Here is a 15,400-nt window from a genome sequence, read left to right as displayed (position 1 = left end):
CGCAGTTGTAGGACTGCCCTCATGAAATGCCACCTTGCACACCGCCTCCTGAACGCCAAACCACTAGTCTGTTCCTTTCACCCCACAGAGACAGGGGATTAAGAAACAAACAAAAAACATAACATTCGTTTCCTAATAAAACAGGCTTAACATGGTCAAATCTGCACTTGAAAATGACCAGAGAGGGGTGCCTGGGCGGTTCAGTCGGTTGGGCGTCCGACTTTGGCTCAGGTCATGATCTCGCGGTTCGTGTGTTTGAGCCCCACGTTGGGCTCCGTGCTGAGCCTGGAGACTGCTTCGGATTCTGTGTCTCGCTCCCTCCCTCTCTCTCTCTGCCTCTCCCCTGCTTGTGCTCTTTCAAAAATAAACAAACATTAAAAAAATTTTTTTAGAAAGAAAGAAAGAGAGAGAGAAAGAGAGAGAGAGAGAGAGAAAGAGAGAGAGAAAGAGAGAAAGAAAGAAAGAAAGAAAGAAAGAAAGACCGACCAGAGAGCCATTTTACACAGGGCCTTTAGCCCCTCAGACAGCCTTGCTCTAGGGGAAAAATTCAGCTTTACAGAGTCAGAAGTCTGTAGGTCTCCTAACTGACAAGGATCCTGTTCAGCCAACAAGGGTCAGGAAAACCTGGCTTTAACTGCCCTACAACCGACTAGGCTCAGTCAGGCAGAAGGGAGCCGTCTCTTCTCTGGAACACTACCATGCTGTCCTGTGAGCCGAGATGTAGCTGAACACCTACCTAAATGCTCACGCTGTAAACAAACTCTGAAGCATAAGCTACAATCCGAAACCCTTCCATGTGGACGCCCGCAGGAGCCCTCTGCATTCGCTCTCCTGGAAAACGGTTAGTAGCTACTAGGGCCCTGGAGGGAGATCCTATCAGATAAGCCTGGAGCCTTTGTACAGCTCAGTCTACAAACTCAAACATGGGAGTAGAACTACAAACTGATTGGTTTCTTTTGCTGTGCCTCACGCGGGCCGCTTATCAAGCCTGGTTTTGTTTTGTTTTGTTTTGAAATAGAAAAATGGGACCTACACTGAGGAGTTCAATTCTCGAGCTCAGAAATCATCAGCCATTTTAGGAAGCCTCGAGAAAAAAATTTTCCTTCGATAGAGCACACTCACATAATCTGTTTGCTCTAGGGGAAGGGGGTAGCAGAGGGGTGAAGGTCAGGAGTTGAAAATATTATTTGACATGATAATTATTTTTGCAAGCTGCTGCAGCGGTGCGGGTGCGGCCGAGGTCTGGGACTTGGCACGCAGGAGTGCCCGCCTCGCGATCCGATCCCCCCCAACCGAGCAGCCCACCACCTGCAGCCCGGGGCCGGGCCGGGGGAGGGGGGCGCCGGCAGACCCTGGCCTCTAGCCATGCTACCTCTCTTCGGGGCACCGGATCAGACAAGGCAGATAACCAGCCAAAAAAAAAGAGAAAAGAAAAAAAAAAAAAAAGACAAGGAAAAGAAAAGACAAGGGGGAGAGGGAATGGGCAGAGAAAAAGACCTAAAATTTGGACTCAGAGGGTCTTTTCAAACACTTTAATCCTTTCGTGCTGATGGTTCCTGGAGCGTCGTGGCTGGCACTGGACCCCGTACCAGGAAAATCCGACTCCCTAAGCCAAAGCGTTAAAGAGAAGACTGCTAATCAGCTAAAGAGAAACTGGAATCTGTTCCCATCAAGTCCCTTTCTCCCCCCATCACCAGAGGGACACCACAGTGTTCTGAAATACACTCTTGACATCATTTGGCAGGCAACCCTATTCTGTTGAACATGATTCAGCCCTTAGGTTATTGTTTTTAATATTAGAAAGTGAGCTTTTAAATGCCAAACAAATTTTGCAGCAGGGGAACAAAAGATATTCCAAGTGGTCTCACCGGACCTTCTACCAACTGTGTCCACCAAATGGCTGAAAAGACCACCTTCCCGGAGCGTTTCAGAAATGAGGCGGAGACCCAGCTCTGTCCAACTATTACCTAATGCAAGACTTTGTTCTCCACGTTCACAGGGGCGGTATTTAAGGATCAGGGCTGAGCTGAGGCGGGCGAGGCTGTGGAGCGAGCACGCAGCGGTGTGAGCAGCAGAGGGAATGAGCGAGAACAGTGGCGCCGAGCCGAGGGGCAAAGCCTCGGCAGGAGCTCCCGTGGCTACGAGACGCGGCTCCTCGCTCACACTTACCTCCTGTCCATGTTGCCACTGACCATGAGGTTGGGAGGGCTGTCTCTGAGGTTGACGCAAGTGAAATCCCCGAGCGCGTTACCCAGCTTCGAGAGGCAGCGCTCTGCCTCCAGGCTGTACACCAGGATCTGGGAAGGAAGGAAGACGCGTGGGTTTGCAGCTGCACACAGGAGGCCTACGTGCAACACTTCTCACTGCAGCCTTGCCCAGGGCAGGGCCACTGTTACTCCCCAGCTCCTTTTTTAAGGGACAGGATCTGCCGCTTAATGTCCTTACCTTCTCCAAGGAGTGACAGTGTAGGGATATGGCTATTGGAATGACAAAAGGACACGCAAAAGAAAACAAAAGAACATCCCAAGAATTCCTCAGGCCAAGGTGCAAAATCCTAGGACACAAAAGAAAATGCCAAATGGGGATATGAGGTATCCCAATTTCCTAAGCCAGAAAAAGCAGCAGAGAAAACAAGGGTCACTGGCTGCTGAGAAGCCGCTTTCTGATTTTCTGATGTCTGCAGATGAGCCAGCCTGTGTTCTCTTTATTTTTCCCCTCTCTCTGTGGATATCCCGGAAGGTAAAAACAACACTACAAGTTTCCGGGAAGACGGACACTTAATCACTACATGACCAGTGATTCCTTTAGGTTAAACTGCAAACCAAAACACAAAGCCTTGTTCCCAAACATTAAAAAAAATTTTTTTATTGATATAATTGGTATAATCATATTGGTATAATGAACATTCCAAAACATTTCTCTCTTCAGCCACTCTCAACTTGCTAATTTTAGGAGGCTCTGTTCTATAAGGTATAGAGGCAAATAAGGTATCCTTGATCACTAGACAAGGTATTCATCATATTTGAACATTTCTGTGCTATCTCTCCAGCAAAAAGAAAAAAAAGGAGCATTTATGAGGAATCTTTCTAAAGAATATTTAAGTCTTTTACTAAACAAAAAATCTTAGTAATTCAGTGAATCAACATGAAATGCTTGCTATGCATTATTCACTGTTGTTAATACTGAAGATACAGCCCTTGCCCAAATTCACAGTTCAAAAGCCTCCTCATTCACCCACACTCACACACACACACCCTCCCTGAACACGCATTCTATCCTGTTGGTCATGTGGTTAAATTTATGAACTCAGAAGTTTTAATATTAATATTTTGTAGATAGATTCTCCTCCCTTCTCACACACGTGAAAATGAAATGTGCTATCTTTTTCTTCTCAACCTATTCGATTACCAATTATCAGGATACAGATTCTTATTTCAGTACTGAGAGGTTGTGGGTCTCCACCTTGAAAACCACGATCTCTTCATCAACACACACTTCTAATAAGTGAACCTTTGGAAATGCTTCACAGTTTAAAAAAAAAAGACTAATATTAATTAACTATTGTGAGCAGCACCTGAAAGAGGCTGAAAGGAAAGAGGCAATTTCAAAGTTTAAACCGCCTTCCTAATCATAAAGACTACAGAGAGCAAGCTAAATTTTATTTTCATTTTCACGCAGTTGAAAGTAAGTTTGAGAAAATTCCAACAATTTTAAATGAAAACAATTTCAACAATTCTAAAATATCCAAAAGAAGTTCTTCTTGCAAGTAATATTGATTAGAAGTAATCAAATCTATCTATAGTGAGTAACCTAAAAGTTGCATAAAATCCATTCCTGGAAGGATAAAAACAATTCAAACAGCAACCTCATGGTCTCTCATAATTTCCACACTTCTGTATCATAATAGAGCTTTCAGTAGAGTTGTTAGACTCAATTTCTTTTTGTTTTTATAATAGTTCCACTTCCATCGTAGGAAGGTAAGCCTTAAAAGTGCAAAGGTCCGTGGTAAACCTAACAATTAAAATCTGGTATTGGGTCCATCTTTACTTTTTCTAGTTCATTTTTGACAAGTGGATAGGTCATCTCTGAGTGACACAGGGAACTCTGATCCCTCTCCGGAAAGACTGCAAATTCATCATAAAGGCACCAAAGTTCATAGCGAAGAGTCAAGTATTTTCTGAGATGTTTAATAATTCAATGAATCAGAATATCCAAAGAGTACCTTTACCATTAGGGTTAGTTAAAGACCACAGAGATTAGAAAACACATTACCCATCTCTGAGGCGGTTCTTTCCATGTTAAAAGTCCCTTAACGACCTTTACCATTTCTCCCTCCCTTGCTCGCTCCCTCCCACGCTCTCTCTCTTTTAATAAGGTTGAGCAAATGGGACTTCATTTTATCTGATTGCCACAGACTAGTGAGATTAATTATTCATGCTCACACTCCCCCTCTTGTTAAGACCATGCATTAGACTAATTTTTCTCTTTATTGCCCTAGTTGGGTGAGTCTCAACCCATGGCCACTTGACTCCCTCTCAGAGGTGTATGGATATGCTAGAAAGAAGGAAAATACTACCCAGAGCTAAAATCTTGGAGAAAATGTTCTGCATTCATGTGACCACCAAATCAATAGATGCTGCTGGGGATTTTTCCTTTTAAGTACCAAGTGAATGTTGCAGAAGAGCCTACATAGTGATTACAGAGCAAATTTTTATTTTAAGAATTATCTACAATGACCAACAGCTATTTTGCAGAGGTAACTATAGGATGTGCGGTGTTACAGTCGCAGGACACTGGGTGGCCCTCCCTGCTCTTTGGCTTCCAGGCAGATCGAGAGGGCACTGGATGGAAGCAAACACCATAGACAAAGAACTTCAGCAGAAAGTTTTTTTCTGTGTTTTTTCCTCCTCTTCGTAAAAACCTTAAAATATCTTCATAAATCCTGGTCTTAGAATCCAAACTTTAAATTCTGTCAGCTATTCAGATTTCTTTGAAATTCTTTTCTTAAAAAAAAATTGTTTTCTGATTTCAAACGTAATAGATCTTGTAACAAATTCTAACACAACAGAATTAAATAAGGAGTGGTAACCTTCTGTAGGTCAATCTCAGAAATAACTACACTTCAGCAGTTCGGTGTATATACTGCTAGACTTTTTCTGACACAGGTCTGCCTTGCCTTTCTACGTGTGTGTGTGTAAAACTGTTTTTTCCCTGAATGGGATTATTGTTTTATAACTTGTTTTTCCTACTTAAACAACAGGAGAGTCCTTTCTTCATTAGTATTTATAGGTAAATCTTGTTCTTTTTAATGCCTGCATAGAATTTCTTAGATGTATAATTTCGTATTGATGGCTATTTGGGCTGTTAATAAATTTTTACACAAAATAACGTACTTCGTTACTGCAACAAATATTTATCAATCATCTTCTTTGCAGACGGTACTGGAATGAACAGGGACGGTGGGTGACACGTGGAGGCCTCAGCCTGCTGCCAGCTGCAACGAGCCGCCTCTTCACCAGCTGGTGCACGGCCACCGGCTGTCCTGCTCCTTGATATGTGGGACCCGCCTCTCTGAGGAGGCCCACCTTACAGCCACATCCTAGCATCTGGTGTTGTAATGGCAGGGGCGGCAGGGTAGAATCAGGAACTGGGGGGCGGCCACGGGGCCAGCATCTGGGATACCCCGGTGCGACCCGGAACACTCAGTGTGCCCAGGACTGGCCTTCCTATCAAAGCGTGAAGGCAAGAGCTGACCAACGGCTACTGTCCCTGCAGTGGGCGAGGTCCTTCACCCACCTAGTAAGAAGTGAATATCGCACGGCAGAGGTTTCCTAAATGTGGGCACGCTGTTACCTTCATCATGAAACAGCACCCAGTTGCATACAGGAATCACTACGAAGAGATTACAGAGCCTCACGGTCCCCGACTTTTGGTCACACACTGATGAATGAAGAAAGGAACTCCGTCTGTGTTCTGATTTTAAACTTACCAAAACAGTAAGTCCTCCTCATACACTTCTGTCAAAGGCATCACTCCAACACCCACCTGAGCAGCTGGCTGGCCTCCTCGGGACCGCAGCACTGCCTTTCCCAAAAAGTGAGGAGTGGTCAGAAGCCTTCCTTACGAGACAGTGGCATTTTCAAAAGCATGGGGAATTAAAGATCACTTGTCTGCTGCGTGGGGGAGGGGCAGAGAGAGAGGGAGACAGAGGATCCAAAGTGCGCTCCGGGCTGACAGAGAGCCCGACACGGGGCTTGAATCCACAAACTGAGATCACAACCCGAGCCGAAGTCAGATGCTTAACTGGCTGAGCCGCCCAGGCACCCCCTCTGCTGCTATTTTAAGAAGGGGAAGGGACAAGGAGAGCGGAAGGTTGGCAGATGCTAGGCTGAGAGAGTCCAAGATAAAAGGCATGGGGGTGGGTATTTGACTGAAATCTTTGGAGATGACAGTCTACCTACTTTTCTCTATTGATTCCCTAATAACCCACCCCCACCACTACCACACATACTTTGCTCTTCTGAGGGGAGAAAGTCATGGTAAGAAGCCGAATTCTAGGGCATAAAGCAAACAGTTCTCACGTCCTCTCCTCTTCCACCCCAAGGAAGCTTATTTTGTGCTCTCTCTGTGCCTTTGGCAGAGTTCATCTCCAATCGTCGGTAATGAAGGTATTTACTGTCTACACACTTCAGCTGCTGTTTATGAGGTGCTGTCTCGAACGGCACGTCAGCTTCTTTTTCCTCAGACCCGTGGTTCTCTTTTTTTTTTTTAATTTTTTTTTTCCAACGTTTTTATTTTTATTTTTGGAACAGAGAGAGACAGAGCATGAACGGGGGAGGGGCAGAGAGAGAGGGAGACACAGAATCGGAAACAGGCTCCAGGCTCTGAGCCATCAGCCCAGAGCCCGACTCGGGGCTCGTACTCACGGACCGCGAGATCGTGACCTGGCTGAAGTCGGATGCTTAACCGACTGCGCCACCCAGGCGCCCCCGACCCGTGGTTTTCAAACACCGGAAACTGGTTCGGCCAGGCCAGCTGAGGCTGTGCTACCAAGCACCATGCCACATGCCATAGAACACTGCCTCGGACTCAGACCCTAAGTTCCTTAAGGAAGAAATCCTATCATTCATTCCTGCAGCACTGATCAAGGGCCCAGCATGTGCTTGGAGATGAACTGATCGGTACATTGGCAAATCTGGTAACCACAGTCTGGTTCACGATAAATACGCAGATACACCTTTTTTTGCTTGACGCATTCCCCCATTTCTGGATGCCTAATCCCGTTATTGGCTTATACAAAGAATTACTTCATCCTACTCAAAACAGAAGGAGGTTCCACAGATCCCTCTCCAGACCATCCAGATTCTAGAGCACTCCAACTGTAGCCAGGCTAAGGTTTTCTCTGACAGCGCAGCAGACTAGAATATGGGGAAAACCCTCCTGTTTACAAACACTGAAAATGCTGCATAAGATTCAGTCTATTAAATATTCCTCAAACATTCTGTTTAACTCCTGAGAAATCAGAGAAATTCGGAGGAGCCAAAAACGAAGAGGGCGCTAAAACCAGAAAAGGAAGGGGCACTCATGTCAGGGGCTGCTCTGAGGATATCTGCCAATGTCAGGAGCCCAGGAGCCCGGGGAGACAAGAGGCACGGTTTCTGGCCAGCACCAAGTGGAAACACCAGAACCGAGATGTCTGCCTATTGCTGGGGCCCTCGTACGGACGGGTACGCTCAGTAAAAATCAGACCAGTGGAGAAGCCTATCCATTGGCAAATAGAGCCTCTCTGGAAACTCGTTTCTGCCTCAGGTTCAACTCAGTGTGGAAACTGTTTGCCCCGAGTCTGCCCTCACCCAGGTTCACAGTTTAAATTTATACTACCTGTAAGGCCCAAAGCACCTGGGTGGCTCAGTCAGTCAAGCGTCCAACTCTTTGATTTCAACTCAGGTCATGATCTCTCATTGGCGGGATAGAGCGCCCCCCCCCCCCCCCCCCCACCGCCCACATAGGGCTCTGTGCTGACAGTCTGGAGCCTGCTTGGGATTCTCTCTCCCTTTCTCAAAAATAAATAAATAGACATTTAAACTACTTTCAAGGCCCCAAAGCCCCCTAGCCTGGTAACTGAAGTATTTTCAGGTTGGTAACATGTCTCCTGGTAGCTGGCAGGGTCTTCTCAGGAGGAAGATCCTCTCAACCCAGGCCCCTTAGGAAACCTACAAATTGCTTTCCTTTTCTCCGCCATTGTGGTGTGGGCAGTTGACGGTTGTCTCCGTGTCTTCTCACAAGACTTTCCGGATCAAGCAATTCATGGCCAAGGAACAAAAGCAGAATCATCCTATTCCCCAGTGGATTCAGATAAAAACCGGTAATAAAATCAGGTACAACTCCAAGAGGAGACACTGGAGAAGAACCAAGCTGCATCTACAAGGGATCGCACATGAGATGGCACACACATTAATGCTGCGTGAGGCCCCATGTTCCTCCCCTATCACTCTGTAGTCATCCCTACGACCTGAACAATAGACCTGTTTTACCGGGGAAATGATTTTTGTCTGTTACTGTGCCTCTGCACCAGTAGGTTGGCTCAGTAAGAAATATGTGAGACCTTTTGATTGGAAAAAAACAAAGAACAAAAGAAAACCTACAAATCAAGATCAGCCAAATACAGCTCATAAAAAAAAAATCCCAAGGCAGGGCTGGGCAGGGGGGAGAGGAGAGAGGGAAAGAAACCACAAGAGACTCTTAAGGACAGAGAACAAACTGAGGGTTGATGGAAGGAGGTGGGTGGGGGATGGGCTAGATGGGCATTAAGGAGGCACTTGTGATGGGCACTGGGTATTGTATGTAAGTGATGGATCACTAAATTATTCTGAAACCAATATTAGTATGTTAACTAAAATTTAAATTAAAAGTAAAAATAAATAAATAGATAGATATTTATGAGGCTCAAAAAAAAAATCCCAACTACAGAAAGGAACAACTCGTCAAAAATGAGAGGTAGAAAACAAACTGATTAGACTTCCAAGGATATCAGATGTTTATTAGATAAAACAAAAAACGTATGCTGAAAATGTTTATAGAAATAAAATGGTGAGGAGTCAAAAGCATCAAAGAAGCCTCTGCAAAAACAAAACAAACAATTTCTAGAAATTACAAAGGCAACGGACGAGCTAGAGAATTAAAGTCCAAGGAATTCCATGAACTGAAGACAGATTTGAAGACGTCACTTAGAATGCAACACGGAGAGGCAGAGATGGAAAATGTGAGTGAGCAGCGCACAGCCCAGAAGAGAGGACAAGCTGGTCCAACACACATCTGCCCTGAGTTCCAGAGAGGAAGAACAGACAGGATGAGGGAGAAGAAAATTTCCACAATGACTGAGAATGTTCTACAACCGGAAGGAGGAAGCACAAGAGATCCAATGGGAAAAATGAAAGTACAGGCACACCTAGAGACATCAGAGAGAAACCACAGAAAAGTAAGACTAGGAAAAGATCTTCAAAGCAGACAAAAGAGGAGGAAGAGGCTTGAGCACAATGACCGTTAGACTGACAGCCAAGCTCTCAGTGGACCCAATGGAGTCCAAACCGATCGTCTCTCCAAAGGGCTGAGCGTAGAGGACTGTCAACCCACAGTTATAAGGGACCAGCAAAACTACCTTTAGACTGAGGCCAAAAAAAAAAAGAGGTTCTTGGGGAAAAATACAGAGAACTCCTGCGCCTAGGAGACCCTCACTAAAGGAACTTCTTAAGAGTATATTTTTGGAAGGTGGAAAATCATTCCAGAAAAAAGGTCTGAGGTGCTGGAAGGAACGGTGAGCAAAGATTCAGGTAAATGTGCTTAGAAGTCCGCAAATACCGATTATCCACAATAACCCTGCCGATCTGGGTTAAATAAGTAGTTCAAACTGCACGTGGTCCTTATTCCAAACAGACGAGTGCCATGGGTCAGGGCACTGCACCACGGCCACAAAGATGCCGGCTGCCCAGGGGGCCCTCTGGCACTATGGTGTGGAGTGGACAGGTACTTCCTGGAGACCTGTGCTGTGTTTGGCACCATGGGAGGGACTGAATGTGGATCTGATGAAAGAATGAGTGAGTGCTACACATCTCGGCCTGTGTCTATCGATCCCGGGCCCACGGCACACCGGCCTACATTAGCGATCCGCTCCGTGCATACAAATGAACACATTAAGTCCATTGGCTTTTCCACTCATGGCAACGTATTTAGCTGTTTCATAAGTGGGAGGTACAGTTCGTTCAGTACGGCTCTTGAGGTACAAAACTAGTAATGCCCATTTAAAACAATACAAAAGGTACAAGAGAAAAAGACTTCTCAGTCTTTGGGGTAGAATTTACTCATGTAAATGACCCAAGCTGCTGTCCTGACCCAACATAAATATGGCCTGCAAAAACGTGGTTAAAATTTCACTACAAAACAATGCAGGGCCAGCATATTCATACTCACATGCAAAGCTAAGTCAACAGCCTCTATAAATTCACAGATGAGCTAAGATTAAAAAAAAAAAAAAAACAAAACGAGGAGGAAGACAGACAATTGGGGAGGGAGGGGGGACCTAGTGAGAAAAGAGTAAATCATACACAAAACAGCCAATAAAAAAATAAAAAAGCAGTTAATATACATGAATAATGGATGTCTGATTTAAAAGCAGTTTACTCCGATATGATGTAATTTTTGACAATCAGCCAGAGAGACTATTTTGTAAGTCCTTGCCAGAGAGAAGTCAGAGCGTGAGGCTTGGTAACACGGCGGATCTGTGAACATGTGCAAAATGACTTTCACCACCAGCCCAAAGGTGACTGTCTGTTGGCAAACAGAAAGTTGCCTCTCAGGTGCACTTAGCAGCAGCAACCAGCAAGACGTGAAGCTTGAAGAAACGGACCCCCGACACGAACGCAGGCCCCCGAAACGTGGCACCCCCTCCACGGTCTCCATGACATGCTCCTGGCACGGGCCACGCTCACATGCAGCACAAAGGGAGCAGCAGCCTGGGCTGCTTTCATGTTGAAGTTTTAATTGGAGTGACAAGCCCACAAGGCCAAGATATTTCAGAGATGGGACCGTGTTGCTGAGAGTCGCCAGGCGCTGGGGGGGCAAGGCCCGTGTGCGCTCCGCACCAGCACGTGCCAATGCACCTGCAACCCCCGCTGTTCCAGGACTGGACCCTGCCTGGGAAGGCACTGCCAATCACCGTGGTCTGTGCCAAACGCAGGGGCTCTGTGGCGCGGGCAGATGTCTACAAAGGACCAGAGCGAGGCCGAACCAACACCTATTATGACCTAAACCCGAAAGCAACCCAGAGAGCAAGAGTAAGCTCGGGTGAAAACGCAGGCAGATGTAACCCACATCTCTCTCTCTCAGCCCTACGTTCATAGATGCTGGAAATAAGAAAGGCAGGTCTACTTTGTGGAGTGAGCAGAATACAGCTCCCTGCTTTGCTTCAGGGCTCTCTCTAGACAATCTCTGTCCTAGTGCTAGAATAAAGAACAGAGAGGTGGCCACAAACAACCGGATAAGGGGCACATAAAATCAACAGGAAATGCTCCTTGTCAGAGCATTCAGCCCAATGAAGAGATTACACTGGGTATACAAACGTCTAACCGAAAGCTGAAAATCCTCCCGTCCTCCTGTTATGTCCCAACACGCCTCATGGTAACAAAGAGCACAGCCAGTTTCAAAGCCCTTCACAAATATTAGCCACATGTAACTGATCATAGCCCCCACGAGAAAGAAAGTTATTACATCTCTCTCCTATAGGGAAGAAAAGGGAGGCTGCAGACTCTGAAATGAATTCTTCAAAATGATAGGCAACTGAGACGTTATTTTTCCAACAGGAAGATTACAAGTGAGACGATCATCACGTGAAGGTATCTGTAAGCCTACAGACTCCACATCGCTCCTGAAGTTCAGGCTATCACACTGGCTCGGTTCTCAATTTTCCTTTGACGAGCCTGGAGACTTCTCGTTTGGCCCCAGGTTAGACTTGACAAAGGCTTTGAAGGGGACAGACAGGCAGAGTGGGGCTAAAATCAGATCACAGGACCAGGACGGCCGACGGAGGAGGCCAGCAATCGCAGTGAACAATCGGCCTTTGGCGTAGGGCAGACAGTCCACCCCGCCAGTGTGGTTCACGACTGCACCCACACGCATGAGCTTAGACGTGTTCTGTACATAAGGAATGCTATACATAGCAGCTGTTAATGATAATTCTGATATTCCTTTCATATAAATCCTTTCAGAATATTCCACGTGATTCTCACAGCCACCAAGAGGAAAACAGACAAATACTACTGCCTACGTTTTATACATGAAGAAACTAAGGCCTAGAAATGCTCGAATAGCTTGCCCCAATTACACAGGTGACGACAGTAGCCAAGGACACAGCAGGCAGAGCCCATCCTGTCCCATCCCTACATCAGTGTCTGCCACCATGTCACAATGCCTTTCTGGATTCCAAGAAAAATGGTTAATAATGGCTGACGCTTACAGCGTTCTCTCAGGTGCAAAAGCCCACCATGACGCAGTCTCTCACCCGATCCCCACAATCCCATATGGTGGGTATTATGACTTTACACCCTGTATACATGCGGAAGCGGAGGTGTGGAGAGGTCAAAGCATCTACATAGTGAGGAGGTTTGGGGACCAGGATTCAAACCTTGGTGGCAGGCCTCCAAGCCGATGCTCTTTAAACCTCTGCCCCGGGATGCACAAGAGTATGGCCCCTGGACGAGTGGCATCATAGCCCTCGCTAGACATGCAGATTCTTGTGTTCTCCCACCCCAGAGCCCCCGACTCAGAAGCCTTGGGGTAGGGTGCAGAGGTCCATATATTTCTGTGTCCCCTGGCACCTGAGAACCCCTGCACTAACCTATACTACCTCCCAAGCCAAAAATGAGTCTCCACCAGGACAGAAGTGTTACTCAACTATAAATGCTCACTTCCTGCCTCCTAGCTGATGCCAATCTGGTTAAGAATCGTGAGGGGGAAGCGACAGTACCAAAACGTGAGATTTACACCCACGTGCCACACAAGTCAGAGAAGAAGGGTATGCGCTGAGAGTCAGACATCAGTAAGGCTCCTTCTGGCAAGTGGGACTCTGGACGGACCTTCCCTGAAAGGACGTGGGGAGACAGGAGGGGAAGAGGGAACGCTACCGCTAGTCAGTAACATGGCATATTCTGGATCGAGTTGGCCTGGCTGGAGCAAGGGGCTCGTTCTGGAGGTGTGGGATGCAGGACGGAAATCCGACCCCCCCAGGTCTTGAGGGCCACGCTGAAGGCCAGCACCAGGGCCTTACCCACAGTCCTCAGCACGCAGCCCTCACTCTGGTAAAACCAGACAGGGACCATGAGGAGGTAGGCTGATAGGTGGTCTAAGAGGCAGTGGTGGGGAGAGGGCAGAGACAAGGGAGGGGGGCCTGGGGAGCAAATACTTTCATGTCATTTTTGTGAACATGAGACAAGAGTTCACACCCCGAGGAAACACTGCAGGGCAATGGGGCCACCCAGCGGAGTAGATGGAGCCTCAGCCAGAGGTCCTAACCTAGAAAGGATCTGGATATTGAATTTGGTCCAGATCCAGCCAAGTCGGTCCCTTATCAATGGACGTTTCTGGAGCAGGAGAGCTGAGCAGAGGCTGGGGCCCACGCCCCAGCAGACCTACTTTCTGCCTGCTGAACAGTTCAGAAGATTTCTGGCCTCGGGGTTTTTTCCTTTTTCCTTTTTTCTTTTCTTTTCTTTCTTTTCTTTTTCTTTCTTTCTCTCTCTCTCTCTCTCTCTCTCTTTCTCCTTCCTTCCTCCCTCCCTCCCTCCCTCCCTTCCTTCCTTTGAAACAAATAGTTACCATCTTATAATTCTGTAGGTTGGAAACCTACTGTGGGTCTCACTGGCTAACATCCAGGTGTCAGCTAGCTATGTTCCGTGCTAAAGCCTAGGGAAGAATCCGTTTCCTTGCCTTTTCCAGCTTCTAGAAGCTGCCCACATTCCCTGGCTCTTAGATCCCTTCCCTCCGTCTCAACTGGGGGTCAGGACCTTCTCATGTGACATTACTCCGACCTCCTCTCCTGCCTCCCTCCTTCCACTTTTAAGGACCCTTGTGATTACACTCAGTTCCACCAGATAATCCAGAACAATCTCCCTATTTTAAGGTCAAGAGATTGGCAACCTTACTTCCATCTACAGCCTTCATTCCCCTCTGTCATGTAACCTAACCTATTCACAGGTTCCAATAACTGTGGACGTTTGGTGAGGGGCACTCTTTTGGATTCCTGGCCTCATTTGAACACACTGTAAACCTCATAACTCATCTCAAATTCCTTAATGTGGAATACGATCAAACTTGGACTGAGCTAGAGTTTTCTTTTACCCTGCAAATTAGTAACACACAGAATGCTTAGAAGAATAACTTTGTGTCCATTAGGACTCATCTGCAACTCAATAATTTATCATTATTAACCCACTCTAACATGATGCCTTGTAGGAGACTGAAGAGCTGAGTGAATGAATAAATCATATTCCATCTATGGAATGAATAAAAAGCAAAGTTCTCTAACTTGTAATATTTTGTTAGTCTAGTCCAAGCTGCTATGCGTACTTGAAAACAGTAAAATGTCATAAGTGTTCTGAAATTCCACTCACACAGGTCATCTGTGTGCCTTCTTTTTCCTACTCTTTGCCAAGCTACCCATCAGTTTCAAATGTGTGTGTGTGTGTGTGTGTGTGTGTGTGTGTATGTATCAAAAGCATGAAGCCTATTCTATGGTGTTATTGCTTTTACTTCCAGGGCAAAGACAAACATTTCCAATAGCCACCCCTTGATCTTTATTAACTTAAAAAACAAGCTAATTTTTAACCTTAACAAAACCTAGTTGCTGCTTGGGCTATATTTACTTTAAGGCTGATGTGTCACAAAGAAACCAAAGCCATAACTATTTGTGAGGTGAAACAAACACAAAGGTCAACTCCAAGTTCACGCTCTTCCATGGGTGCGGAATGGTAAACCAGGATGGAAAGTCCATGTAATTGATCAGGAAAGCCATTAGAAAAATCAGGCCCTGTTAATAGATCGGTAGATCTTCTTTGGATAGGTGAAGGGGATTAAGAGGTACAAACTTCCAGTTGTAAGTTATGGGGATGAGAAACACAGCACAGGAAATGTAGTAATACTGTAAAAACACTGTATGCAGACAGACAGAATAACCGAATGTACAGACCTGTTAAATCACTATGTGGAACACCTGAAACTAATACGACACTGCATGTCGGCTATATCTCAGTTAAAAAAGAGAGAGAGAAAATTAGGCCCTAACTAAAACTCTAAGCTAATTCAAGGGGCAAAAGAGAAGAAAGGCAACGAGATTATATACATCTTGTAATCTTGC

At 46.0% G+C, this 15,400-nt stretch overlaps 2 protein-coding genes across 3 annotated transcripts in view; one reads left to right on the top strand and one right to left on the bottom strand.

Annotated features, from left to right (window-relative positions):
• FBXW8 (F-box and WD repeat domain containing 8) overlaps positions 1 to 15,400 on the bottom strand; it is a 119,795-nt gene that overhangs the window by 16,344 nt on the left and 88,051 nt on the right. For both annotated transcript variants that reach the window (XM_047828811.1, XM_047828812.1), the window contains exon 8: positions 2,170 to 2,297. In XM_047828811.1, coding sequence (XP_047684767.1) covers positions 2,170 to 2,297 — 128 coding nt within the window. The remainder of the gene's footprint in view (positions 1 to 2,169; positions 2,298 to 15,400) is intronic.
• Positions 4,733 to 8,499, top strand: LOC125149291 (60S ribosomal protein L39-like). The gene is made up of 2 exons (XM_047828161.1): positions 4,733 to 4,756; positions 8,257 to 8,499. The coding sequence occupies exons 1-2, from the start codon at positions 4,733 to 4,735 to the stop codon at positions 8,497 to 8,499; spliced, it is 267 nt and encodes an 88-aa protein (XP_047684117.1).

Source organism: Prionailurus viverrinus, chromosome D3 (genome assembly GCF_022837055.1).
Source record: "Prionailurus viverrinus isolate Anna chromosome D3, UM_Priviv_1.0, whole genome shotgun sequence".
Classification (NCBI taxonomy): domain Eukaryota; kingdom Metazoa; phylum Chordata; class Mammalia; order Carnivora; family Felidae; genus Prionailurus; species Prionailurus viverrinus.
Note: the sequence above shows the minus strand (reverse complement) of the source record. Positions and strands in the feature narration are given on the sequence as shown.